We start from the raw sequence: 13,223 nt of genomic DNA, 5'->3' as shown, positions 1-13,223 counted from the left end.
GGATAATAATGAAGGAATTAAAGGACCTAGGGGAAGTAGTAGCCTCTGGTGGAGCCTAAGTGGGACTTGAAGGGAGCTGATGAATTATGAATTTAAGAGGGGGTTAAAAGTCATAATGAGAGTGAATCAAAGATAAAGTAGGAGGCAGGTAGGAGTAGAAGACTGTAGAAGGAGTAGGTAGAATTGAAAATTAAAAGCCCTAGGAAGCAAGAGCAATTCTAACCAACAAGGAAATTTGAGTGGTCGTATTTCCAAGTTGTCAGATAACTATGTTGAGAAACTGAGGCCAAGTTTTTAGAAGGGTAAACAGCATGGATGTTGAAATTTCCCAAGCTTTTTTTTTTTTTTTAAAGATTTTATTTATTTATTTATTTGACAGAGAGAGAGATGACAAGTAAGCAAAGCAGCAGGCGGGCGTGGGGGGGCGCAGGCTCCCCGCTGAGCAGAGAACCCCATTCCTGGCTCAATCCCAGGACCTTGAGATCATGACCTGAGCAGAAGGCAGAGGCTTAACCCACTGAGCCACCCAGGTGCCCCCAAAATTTCCCAAGTTTTTAATCCTCAAGAAGAGAACCAGTTTTGCTGCACCTTTGTAATAACAGATTTACCTCATGCCCTGAATGTTCCTACTTAACTTATATATTCCTAAAACTTGACTAGCACTGAGGTACAAAGAGATAAAGTAACTGAGTTGCCTGGGTGGCTTAGTCTGTTAAATATCTGACTCTTGATTTTGGCTCAGGTCATGATCTCAGGGTTGTGGGATAGAGCCCAGTGATGGGCTCCTTGCTGGGCATGGAGCCTGCTTAAGATTCTTTCTCCCTCTCTCTCTACCCCACCCCCACTCTCCCTCTCCTAAAAAGAGAGAAGTAACTTTTCTTTGGTCATGTAACTACAGAATTAGAGGGGCACTTGGGTGGCTCAGTTGGTTGAGCATCTGCCTTCGGCTCAGGTCATGATCTCCAGGTCCTGGGATTGAGTCGTATCTTAGTCTCCCAGCTCGGTGGGGAGTCTGCTTCTCCTTCTTCCTCTGCCTCTCTTCCTACTTGTGCTCTCTCTGTCTCTGTATCTCTGAAATGAATAAAACAAAAAATCTTAACAGCAGAGTCAGAGCTAGAAACCTTAGTTTCATAGTTTTGGTTCATTCTATCATTTGTTGTCTTATCTTTTAAAAAAATATTGGTTCTTAAAAACATTAAGAACTAATTAGTAATGTCTTGAAATAGTATGGGAGGCAATACTTAGAGTCTTAAAGAGGTATACTACTCAAAATGGGTTTGGAACTTGGCACCTAGGGGAGGTGTAGCAGTGTCAGAGCTGACTCTTCTTGCCTTCAGTTCATATTTTGGGGTGGCTTGGCCTTCTTGTAGGCAGTCAGCACTACCCAGGTGCTGACTGCCAATTACTGAACTGTTCTTCTATTCAAAGTAAGCATTTGAGGCACCCCCAAAGCAGTCTTGTTGTATCCTTCTATTCACCCAGATCACCTGAGGATCTTATTAAAATCCAGTTCTGATATAGTGGGTGCTGGGAGTGCAGTGCAAGATTGTACATTTCTCACCTTTTTTTTCTTTTTTTTTAAGATTTTATCTGTTATAGAGCATGCATCCAAGTGAGGGGAAGGGCAGAGGGAGAAGGGAGGGACAGGCTGACTTGGAGCCTGATGCAGGGCTCAGTTCCTATCCCACAACCCCAAGATCATAAACTATGCCAAAACCAAGCAAATGAGCCATGCAGGTGCCCCAAGATTGTGCATTTCTAATAAGCTCTTACATGTTACCCTTGCTTCTGTTCCAAAGACTACTTTGAGTAGAAAGGCCCTAAAGAACTTTAAGGCAACATAGTTTAAAAATGATTTAATTTTTTATGCTGCCTCTCAATTTTAATTTCTTGAATTAAGTAGATTTTACTTTATTCAGTCTTATTTTGAAGGTCCAGTAGAGTATTGAATTAACACTGTGTAGTAGTTCGCTGCTTACCAAGTAGTAGATAGCAGTCTTAACTGAGGCATCTTCAAACCGGCTACATTCACTCTTTGCTTTCTAATTCATGGCAAGATCCCCCTGGGAAAAGGAACCAACTATATTTAGCTGGCCATAGTAGTGACTTTTCAATTTGACATTTCCTCTTGTTTTCCCCTTTCTTCTCTTTCCCTCAATTAATGCATTGGTTTGAAGAAATGAAAACCTTTTTTTTTTTTTTAAAGATTTTATTTATTTATTTGACAGAGAGAGGGAGATCACAAGTAGGCAGAGAGGCAGGCTGAGAAAGAGGAACCAGGCTCCCCACTGAGCAGAGAGCCCGATGCAGGTCTCGATCCCAGAACCCTGAGATCATGACCTGATCCAAAGGCAGAGGCTTAACACACTGAGCCCACCCAGGCGCCCCAGAATAATAATTTTCAACATTTTGTATATCCGTTGCTGGGATGGAGAGAAAGCATCTTGTCTTTGGGATAAATGTATTTCTTCTGCCCAAGAACAGTCAGCCCTATCCCCAAACTGAATACTGTTAAGAGCCAATGGAAACCAGGAAAAGGATGGTGATATTAGCTGTGGTCATAATAAAATAAGGCCCTTCCTAAGACATTTGGATTTTGAGAATTTGTTTCTGTTCTTGCTTATACAAGGCCTCCAAAGACTTTCTTGAAATCGGAATCACCTTACCTAATAGTTTTGAAGGCTCACAAGTGTTTCTGTGTGCTTTGGCAACCCCTCACTCTGTATCTGGGTGGGCTCTGAGGGTTGTATATAAGACTCTGCCCAAGGGCCATTTATGTATTTGATAAAGCTGGCCAGAAATTTTAAGTTCTGGTCTTCTTATTTGTTAAATTCAAAGAGCATTCGTTTTCCCTTCCCTTTCGCCTTTTCTTACTCAGAACAAACACAAATGGATCAGATGAGCCTGAGGATGCAGGGGCTGGTGAAAATAGGAAGGTCAATGGGAATAATTCTCCATCACTCTCAAATGGTGGTTTTAAACCTTCTAGGCCTCCAAGACCTTCACGACCACCTCCACCTACCCCACGTAGACCAGGTGCGTATTCCAGCACTAGGGATGTAGCTGTCAATACTGTGATTGTAAATAATGTTCTGTTTGGGAATTGACCTCAGGTAAGTGTCAAGAGACCCTTTTAGGTCAGTTTTCTAGCTGTATTTTTACATTTAAGTTTTGGCCAAGAATGATCTTTCTATAGGTAGACTAGTATGTGCCTTTTCCCTAAGTTTTTCCTCCAGGGTGAAGTTCTTGAGGGAAATGCTTTATTGAGAATGAAAAAGAAAAATGAGAACCATATTTGCATTATTAAAAGTATAGGCAGTATAGAAAAGATAGCAACTTTTTGGCAGGGTTTGTAATAGTGTGGACATAAGCATATCATATTGTCAAGGATCTGCTTGCTTATTTTCACTGTATCTTTTAAAAGACAGAAATGGCAAGTAACCCAATAATGCTAAATGATACTCACATTTTGAAGCAAAAATTATACAACAAATGAGCATATTTCATGTAGTAAAAATGTAAACATCTATAGATAGACTACCCATTTTTCCCAATTACTCAGAATAGAATCTTTAGTATTTCCTTCTGTATGTAGACAGACAATATAAAATAATTAAACCAAACATTATTGGAAAAGTAAACTAGTTATCTACAAATCATTTTAGTAAAAAACTTTGTTTTTTATTATACATCTTCCCCCCTTTTTGGTAGAAAAATGTGTTAATAATATATTCCTAGCCTTTATGATCATATACTACTTGGTCAAAATATTGGTGACTTCCCTGAGGAACTGTTATGTCAAGTCTCTCTTGAAGACATAATACGTACTTTATAACAATTTGTAAGAATGCAGTAGCTGAACAGATCTTCCTTATTTTAACTAACATCAAAAAATTGGTCTTTGATCTGCAGGGTTTCGTAGAAAAGACAGTTTTAAAAAATAAGAAAAATTAAAGAAAATGAACTTAAAGTACCAAAGGGTATTAGTGCTTTCCTTTTTATTTTTTTAAGTAGCTTTTATTTCTTGTGGTATCATGAAATCAGAATTTGTATGTGGTTCATAATTAATAAAGAGCCATTGGATAGATTGAACCTAAAAAGTTATTTAAAAAGTTTATTTAAGAAATTTTCACCTGCATATCCATATCTTAAATTTTCTATTTGTCATCTATCTACCTTTTTATTTTTATTTTTATTTTTTTAAAAATTTATTTATTTGACAGACAGAGATCACAAGTAGGCAGAGAGAGAGGAAGCAAGCTCCCTGCCTAGCAGAGAGCCTGATGGCAGGGCTCGATCCCAGGACCCTGAGTCCATGACCTGAGCTGAAGGCAGAGGCTTTAACCCACTGAGCCACCCAGGCGCCCCTACCTTTTTATTTTTTTAAAGTCAAAATTCTATCCTGAATTTGGAATTCTGAAAATAAAAGATTGTTGTTTTCCACAAATCTTTTATAGCATCTGTCAATGGTTCCCCATCTGCCACTTCTGAAAGTGATGGATCCAGTACAGGCTCTCTGCCACCAACAAATATAAATTCAAATACATCTGAAGGAGCAACATCTGGATTAATAATTCCTCTGACTATATCTGGAGGCTCAGGCCCTCGGCCATTAAATCCTGTACCTCAGGCTCCCCTACCACCTGGGTAAGTAACTGTTTTTGGTTACTATTTGTTTGTTTTAGGCTTCTGCATGTTCTTACTAATAAGGACAATAATACTGAACTCCGTTCTTTAAAAAAACCATCCTAAAGCAGTGGTGATTGATTTTGGGTATGCTGTGTTTAGAGTCAAACTGAATCAAAAAGGGACGCCTGGGTGGCTCAGTTGGTTAAGCAGCTGCCTTCGGCTCAGGTCATGATCCCAGCATCCTGGGATCGAGTCCCACATCGGGCTCCTTGCTCCACAGGGAGCCTGCTTCTCCCTCTGACTCTGCCTTCCACTCTGTCTGCTTGTGCTCGCTCTCGCTCTCTCTTTGACAAATAAATAAATAAAATCTTAAAAAAAAAAAAAAAAACTGAACCAAAAAAAACTCGCCACATTAGAAATCCACACCCTCTCATTCCGGGGCAAAGGTTTTCTGTTGTTTGTTTTGTTTTTTAAATTGAAGGACTCTGGACAATAGAAAGTTAACCAATGCAATGTAATAAAATAGACACCTAATACGGATTACTTTCTCTTTGAAGGAGGAAAAAAACCCACTTTTTAAAATAAAATTTTTCCATCATAGAGTCATTATAACAAAGTAATAATAATTTAAGAAACTGAGAAAATTCGTACTCATGACCCCATTTTAATCTCTACTAATTATTTTAAAAATTAATACTCTAATATTTATGTACATATATACATTGTGGCATTCAGTTAATCCAGAGCTTGGAATCTAATTAAAATTAATTGCTTGATAAATTAAGAAACCCTCATGGTGAAACTTTTGGGTGCTAAACAGATACTATTTGTGGGTAGTTGGGCCATTTTCCTTTTACGAAACCTACATGGGAAACCAACATAGAAAATTATTTGTGCAAGGGATTAGCAAACAGAAACTTGTGCTCTCCAAAGTGATTGGTACTTCTAAATTGTGATGGTTCATTTCTGTCTTCTCTTTGGGAATTAACCCATCAAGGAGACTAGAATACCCAGACTGATTTTGTCTGTTAGACTGTACAGAGACACATCTGACAAAATCTTAGCGTGATTTCAGTTCTTCTAGAGCACACATAATGTTTTGCCTTTCGGTTAGCTGAGTCTTTCTTCAGATTTCAAAACATTAATCACAGCATTTTTTTTCCCCACCAAGTCTTGCATACGCCATGATCAGATTGAGCTAGACTTTGTCTCCTGAGTGCATGTACCTCAAATCTCTTCAGAAATATAGGGCACCTCTTGAGCAGATATTGCTGCAGAAGTCTTACCCACTCTGTCATCCTCAGGATAACATTTTTTTACTTTATTCCTAAGTTCTTTTGATACTTTCTTTAGATATTAACATGCTTTTTTGCCTTAATTCTGTAATATGGTCATATAAGAGAAGATAGCAAAGATAAGTGCTTTATCAGTTTTTTAAATTTTCTGTTTAAGTTGGGAGCAGAGAGTGGACCAGCATGGGCGAGTTTACTATGTAGATCATATTGAAAAAAGAACAACATGGGATAGACCAGAACCTCTACCTCCTGGGTAAGTATCTGAATTAAAAAAGAAGAAAAGTTACTTAGTCAGAACTATAGATTATATCTGTACAGAATCTTCCCTATATTCCTACCTTCCCTCTTCCTTTCAGTCTTTTCCAAAGCTTCCACAAAGCATCCACTTTGTGTTGTGGTAGGTGCAAACTAGAAAGGAGAGAGAATTGATTGAACATGATGAATGATTTATTTTTATTCATTTCTGACCTAAAGATTCCATAGAGTCTTGCTATTTCCGTGTTTTCCTTTCTGTATTTTACCTGGTTCAAACCATAGGGTTTTAGAATTAGTTTCTTCAAGAGTAATTATTTTAATTTAATGGATTAATTTTAGTTAGTTTTAGATTTAGATTAATTCTAATTAATTTTAATAAATTAATTTAACTCATTAATTCTAATGTAACTGAATAAGAATTGTTATAGCCCCATCATATATATGAGATAAATTCCCTATTATATAAGAAACTTTAATATATAATATTGAAGTCATTGCAGAATAGTTGGGGAATTCAAGTCTGTATTAATGCATGATGTTAAGCATTTAACATTTACATTATAGAACTTGGAAGAAAATATTTTTATTCAAGGGAAGTCAGTAGCAAACATGGGGAAATATTTACTCTTGCTGTAATCTCAAATATACACTTAAAAGGTACTGTTTTACTTACTAATTAGCAGATAGTATCCAGTGTTGGTGAGTTTGTAGAGGAACTTTATCACATAATATTGCTAGTGGTGGTATAAATTAGTTGCAATTCTTACAGAAAGTATATATAACTATAGTAATGCACATACCCTTAGTAATCCTGTCTAGGAAATTTATCCTAAAGAAGTAATGCAAAGGGAGAAAAAAAATTGATGTATTAAAGGTATTTATTATTTTACTATTTATAATGGAGAATATTGGAAATAACCACAAACAACAAAGTAGAAATCAACAAGTTATTGTTTTAATGTTTACTTAATATTATGAACCCATTTGAGGGGCACCTGGGTGGCTCAGTTAAGCAACCAGCTTTTGATTTAGGCTCAGGTCATGATCTCAGGGTTGTAAGATCAAGCCCCATGTCAGGCTCCCTGCTCAGTGGGGAGTCTGCTTGAGATTGTCTCTCTCCGTCTTCCCCCACCCCCTGTGTACTTTTCCTCTCTCTAAAATAAATTTTTTTAAAAAATACCATGCACCCATGATCAGTTGTTGTAATTTTATGGGAAAAGTGCTTTTTGACATCTGTGAAAAGCTGTATGTACAATTCTGTCCCTTCCTATTAAGATTTCAATAGTCAAAAGAACATCGGAAAGAAAATGGGAGAACTTTTTTCTTAATTACTATGAGACTTAACCACTAAATAAGCATTGTATTTTTAAAACTTGATACATCTTAACTTTTAAGAAAAGAAATTTTTAAAAGCATTTCTTTCGTGTTCACTTAATGACCATTTAAAAACATATAAAATAGAAAGAGTTCAGGTAAATCAAAAGTAATTTAAGGTAAAATCTTACCAAACCTGCATCAGGGCCAAGATAAGTCCTGTTCAATTCATATCTGTATCACAAGTAATTATTGAATTAGGTTGTTTTTGTCCTGATTTAGCTGGGAACGTCGGGTTGACAACATGGGACGAATTTACTATGTTGACCATTTCACAAGAACAACAACGTGGCAGAGGCCAACATTGGAATCTGTCCGGAACTATGAACAGTGGCAGCTCCAACGTAGTCAGCTGCAAGGAGCAATGCAGCAGTTTAACCAGAGATTTATTTATGGGGTAAGCAGCCTGTTATACCATAAACTTAATAAGTATTTGTTTTTAACCTTTTTTTTTTTTTGCATATGAAATGTTAAGTACTAAAAGACAAGAGGGCACCCAGTTGTTGCTGTTGATATATACTATATTTATATCTTATCTTGAGTATTCTGTGCATGTGATGTATTCTTACCTCTTCGAAAACTTCTAAAGTTCAACCTCCTTTGCTTTGTTAATGTCAAAAATAAAAAAGGAAGTTAGGACAACTTAAAATCCATGGACAAAAGGATAATAAAAATAAACCCAAGTGGTTTGAAGAGAACTAAGACAGTTCTGAATTTTATGCTCCCTAGCTTGGCAGAATATTTGAAGGTTTGGCTCTAAGAGCACCTGACTATTAAGTGGTTATATAGAACTAGTGACACAATTGAATCACTTTGTAACATGAAAGCACAGTTTACCTAATTAATTGGTGCGCTGGGAGACTAAGGAAATTTAATTCCTTATATGATTATGCTAACTATGTACTCTGGCTTCAAAACTATATTATCTTTGGTATGCAGATGTTTCCTTTTAGAAATGGTTTAAGGTTGTACATATTTTTCTTCAGAGTAATACTGCAAAAATAGCTGTAAGTTCACCAAAATATATTAATGTTTTTTTAATGCAATCTTTGGTGCTAGGAATTTTATAGTCTCTCAAATCATAAAGTTTTATAGATCCTTTCTCTGAGGAAAGGAAAATAGTCCTTGGAGAAATATGATTCTGTGGGCCAAACAAAAGGGATTTGTTTGAGTATTATGTAGAACTTAAAACCAAAGAAAATAAGGTCTTCAAGAGTTCAGGAGAACTGACCTCCATTTTCATCTCTTCCCCTCCACCACCATTGGTATCATCCCTGTTAGAATACATCAGATTACATTTCTGTCCTCTCTGAGCATTATTTCCCCTTTTCTCCGTACTTTTATCTATTTCTTGGATCTAATCACCACAACGGTTTCAGACACTGATTTAAACAAATTCTTCTTTATCACCAGCCTTCCCTTCACTACCTAGTTATGACTAAGATTCTTTCATATAACAGTTTTTCTTGCCACTTTCTATAGGCAGCAGTCATTATATTTCTTCCCAGTGGTTTTAGAAGTGAAATTAATTTGTCTCTTGCCTACCTGACCCTACACATTTTTTTTTCCTATGCTGTTTTACATCTTCCCTTCTTTCTAAATTATAATAGCTTTGATATACCTGGCCAAATTTCTTCTAGGGTTGAATGCTAGTTTGCCTGCTTCTTTAAAGCTATTTTCCACATAGGTGTTCAGTGGAAAGAACATGGGCTTTGGAGTCAGACACGTCTGGGCTTGAGTCCTGATAACACAGTTAATTTCTCTATATGACTTTGAGAAAGTCACTTAACCTCATCAGGGCTCATTTACTTCATCTGTTACAAATTTCCTGAGAGGAATTTTTTTGAGGATTCTATAAAATAAAGTTCCTAATATGTTTGGCACATATTATTAGATGGATAGAAATGTTAGTTTTCATTCCCTCATAGTTTTCATTCCCACATTGTAAATGTGCTCTTTTTCTTAATTTTTCAGTACATCATCTTTAAAACATTGTTTTGAAACACTGGTTTAGCATGTATTTCCAGGGCACTAGCAGTATATATTGCTTCATTGTAAACTTTACCAATTTGATCCTCAGAGTCTTTGGAACCTCCTTTGAATTGCAGCCTTTTACCTCATTGTCCATGGTTTTTTGTTGTTGTTTTGTTTTATTTTTTTTTACTCTTATCCAAAAATAATCGGACCACTTTTTAAAATTCTTCCACTTTGTTCTTGTTGTAGAACATGTTTTAAATCATAATTTAAACAGCCTATTTTAGTTACCTTTAACATAGCTGGCAGTATTAACTGAATTAATGAATTAAGCATTCTTTTTTTTTTTAATATTTTATTTATTTATTTGACAGACAGAGATCACAAGTAGGCAGAGAGGCAGACAGAGAGAGAGGAAGAAGCAGGCTCCCCGCTGAGCAGAGAGCCCAATGTGGGGCTCGATCCCAGGACCCTGGGATCATGACCCAAGCTGAAGGCAGAGGCTTTAACCCACTGAGCCACCCAGGTGCCCCTATGAATTAAGCATTCTTAACTATCAGCTGCTTAAAAAGTGATGGGGTGGTGGTGTATTGCTAAGAAAGTCTATTTTATAAAGTGGTCTTTGTTTTCCTGGTTATAGGTCAGTAGACTCTCATATACCTAGCTTTTTTTTTTTCCTTAAGTGGGCTCCACACCCAACGTGGGGCTTGAACTCAAAATCCCAAGATCAAGAGTCACATGCTCTACTGACTGAGCCAGCCAAACACCTCTACACCTAACATTTTTAGCCTTAGAATGGAAATGGTTGATGTTGGAACACTGTAATTGCTCTTCCTGGCCAATGGCTTCAATGTGTATGTCCCCAATTTACTTAACCAGGGAAGAGCCTTGGATCTTGGGCTTGGGCCTTAGAAAATTACCCCAATAGTTTGTTATATGCCAGACTTTTCAGACCTGTTCCATAACCAGTATTCAAACCTTTTTATAAGTGTTTATCCCTGGTCTCTCTGCTCTCAGTGCTTTTCATAATTATGTCTGTCAGGAGGAGCAAGGCCAGTTCTTGATAGGTCTGTCTTCCAAGAGTTGTTTAATCAGAGATAGAATGTCATATCCTTTAAAACTTTCAATCAGTTACCCAGTTTCTGTAATAAGTCAGTGACGTGGGAAAAAAACACCCAGAGACAATAGGGGGAACTGCTATAGATTGAGACTTGAGACTCAACCAAGTGTAATGTGAGGACTTTGAATTTCGACTTGAATGAATAATCATAGGCATTTAATTAGTGACCAGATATTAGATGATAAAATTAACATAGATTCTTTGCTAGGTATGATTAACAATGTTGTGGTCATAGAAGAAGATGTCCACAAATTTTAGAAAGACATGCTAAAATATATAGGGGTGCAATAACTAAATGATTCAGCAAAGAAGAGGGGGAAAAATTTGGCAAAGTCTTAATACTTATTGAGTCTTGGTGCTGGGTACATAGGGTTTACTTTCCTTATTTTTTTTTAATATTTTTTCCATTAATAATTTTTCTTTAAAAAACAGTTAGAAAATGGGGCGCCTGGGTGGCTCAGTTGGTTAAGCAATTGCCTTTGGCTCAGGTCATAATCATGGAGTCCTGGGATGGAGTCCCACGTCAGGCTTCCTGCTTGGTGGGGAGTCTGCTTCTCCCTCTGACCCTACCCCGTCTCATGCTTTCTCTCTCTTTCTCTCTCTCAAATAAATAGATAAAATATTTAAAAAAAAAAAGGCAGTTAGAATCTATTATTTACTCATTTTATCTTACTAAAGGGGAAAGGGTTTAACCAAATCTTCCTGAGAGACCACATGTTATCTCCACTTTATTATACATTTAAACCAAAACATACCCATTAACCCTACATGGTCACTATGACCTTTGCTTCTCTTATTTTAATGGTTGAAAATGGTTTCCTTTTTTCTAACCAGACTTTTGTCTCTACCAATGTGGTCATTAGAAATAGAAGTTTAAGAAATCTTCTTTACAGATCTATATTTATCGACTCTTTACAACTGAAATTCTTTTCTTTCCCTCATCTGATAGCCTCTTCTTCCTACTCCAAAGGGTTGTGGAAAGCAACCCTTTCCACAATATTTGTATATACCCCATGTTTTGTATATGCTGCTTCTTTTTGAGTTAGAAATACAAGGTTAGTCTCAGCCATCTGGTGACTCTGAGTACTGTGGTTTATAAATGACTCTTTGGGGATTTATGTATTTCTCTAATTTACTGAGTTGTGGCTGAAGAAGAAAATGATCTTTTGAGGATAAGGATTACATATTTGTAATATTTGAATTTCACATAATTTCAAGCATTAATGTTTACAAAGACTTTTTTTTTCCCTCCAGAGCGTATTGGCATATATCCATTAACTGTGTGACGTGAACTCTGTAAAAGTGTGTTACATTGCACATGACCAGGGAAGACTGGTAACTACCAGAACTCATAACCCTTGCTTTCAAGGTTCTAATTAGGTTGTTCATTATTTCACCTTTTTTCTTGATGATGTTGTTATTCTTTTTAGAATCAAGATTTGTTTACTACATCACAAAATAAAGAATTTGATCCCCTTGGTCCCCTGCCACCTGGATGGGGTAAGTCCCGTGATTTTTTTCATTGCATTTGTCATTTTAAAAATCTGGTATTTATGGATAATAGCCTGCTCTTGCTTGGGTGAATATCTGGGAAGTTTTTGGGGTGTGTCAGTTCAATTCAGAGAGCTAAACAGGTATTAAATTTCCCAGAAGTTCTAAGTTGATTGTCTTATTACAGTTAATTTTTACTGGAATTCAAAGTTAATTTACTCTTTTAAAATTTAAAAATATTTTGGGCATTTAGCAATAAAAAGAAATGGATGGTTAATACACAGAACATTCTGAATGGACCTCAAGGGGATTATGTATAGTGAAAAAAAGTCCATCTTAAAAGATTATATACCGTATGATTCAGTTTATGTAATATAGTCAAAATGACAAAATTAGAGAAATGGAAAACAGATTAGTAGTTGCTAGGAGACAGAGCTAGTGGCAGGTGGGTGCAAATACAAGAGGTAATTTAAGTAGTTCTTGTGTGGCGGTGAAGTAGTTCTGTGTCTTTGCCATGGTAGTGATTATACAAATTTACACATATGGGATAAAAGTGCATAGATTATACATTCACATTAATGAATTTAGCTTAAAATTTGGTGAAAATTAAATAAGTCTGTAGTTAACAGTAATATACCAGTGTCACTTTCCTGATTTCATTATTGTACTGTGGCTATATAAGATATTGCCATTGGGGGAAACTGGTGAAGGGTACATTAGATTCTTAGAATAATTTTGGAACATCCTGTAATGATTATTTCAAAATTAAAAGCTTAAATATTTTTACCACATTTGTGCTTCTAAAACACTGTTCATAGTTTGGTTGAGTTGATGTAATTTTGAAACTACAGTGGAAGGGGAACATGTTAGGGTAGGACTTTGTACTTGGGTATGTTTTGTTGTTGAGTACATTTATCTTAGTATTAAAATTCTATAAATAGATTTTACGTACCCTACCAGATTTTTGTTTTATGGTAATATGTGAATCCTAGCACAGTAGCAAGTTTTCAGAATAAACAGCAATATAGAAGTAGTTTTGCATGGATATCAAAGAGAGTATAGAAAGAAAGAAACATGGGGTACCT

The 13,223-nt window shown here is 36.3% G+C and overlaps 1 protein-coding gene across 5 annotated transcripts in view; it reads left to right on the top strand.

Moving 5' to 3' along the window:
• Positions 1-13,223, top strand: part of ITCH (itchy E3 ubiquitin protein ligase) — a 131,373-nt gene that overhangs the window by 80,976 nt on the left and 37,174 nt on the right. For 4 of the 5 annotated variants that reach the window (XM_032350908.1, XM_032350909.1, XM_032350910.1 and 1 more), the window contains 5 exons: positions 2,879-3,036; positions 4,458-4,647; positions 6,082-6,177; positions 7,776-7,950; positions 12,078-12,147. In XM_032350908.1, the coding sequence (XP_032206799.1) occupies positions 2,879-3,036; positions 4,458-4,647; positions 6,082-6,177; positions 7,776-7,950; positions 12,078-12,147 (689 nt within the window). The remainder of the gene's footprint in view (positions 1-2,878; positions 3,037-4,457; positions 4,648-6,081; positions 6,178-7,775; positions 7,951-12,077; positions 12,148-13,223) is intronic. The other variant, XM_032350911.1, reaches the window with a different exon arrangement.

Source organism: Mustela erminea, chromosome 7, assembly GCF_009829155.1.
Source record: "Mustela erminea isolate mMusErm1 chromosome 7, mMusErm1.Pri, whole genome shotgun sequence".
Classification (NCBI taxonomy): Eukaryota; Metazoa; Chordata; class Mammalia; order Carnivora; family Mustelidae; genus Mustela; species Mustela erminea.
Note: the sequence above shows the minus strand (reverse complement) of the source record. Positions and strands in the feature narration are given on the sequence as shown.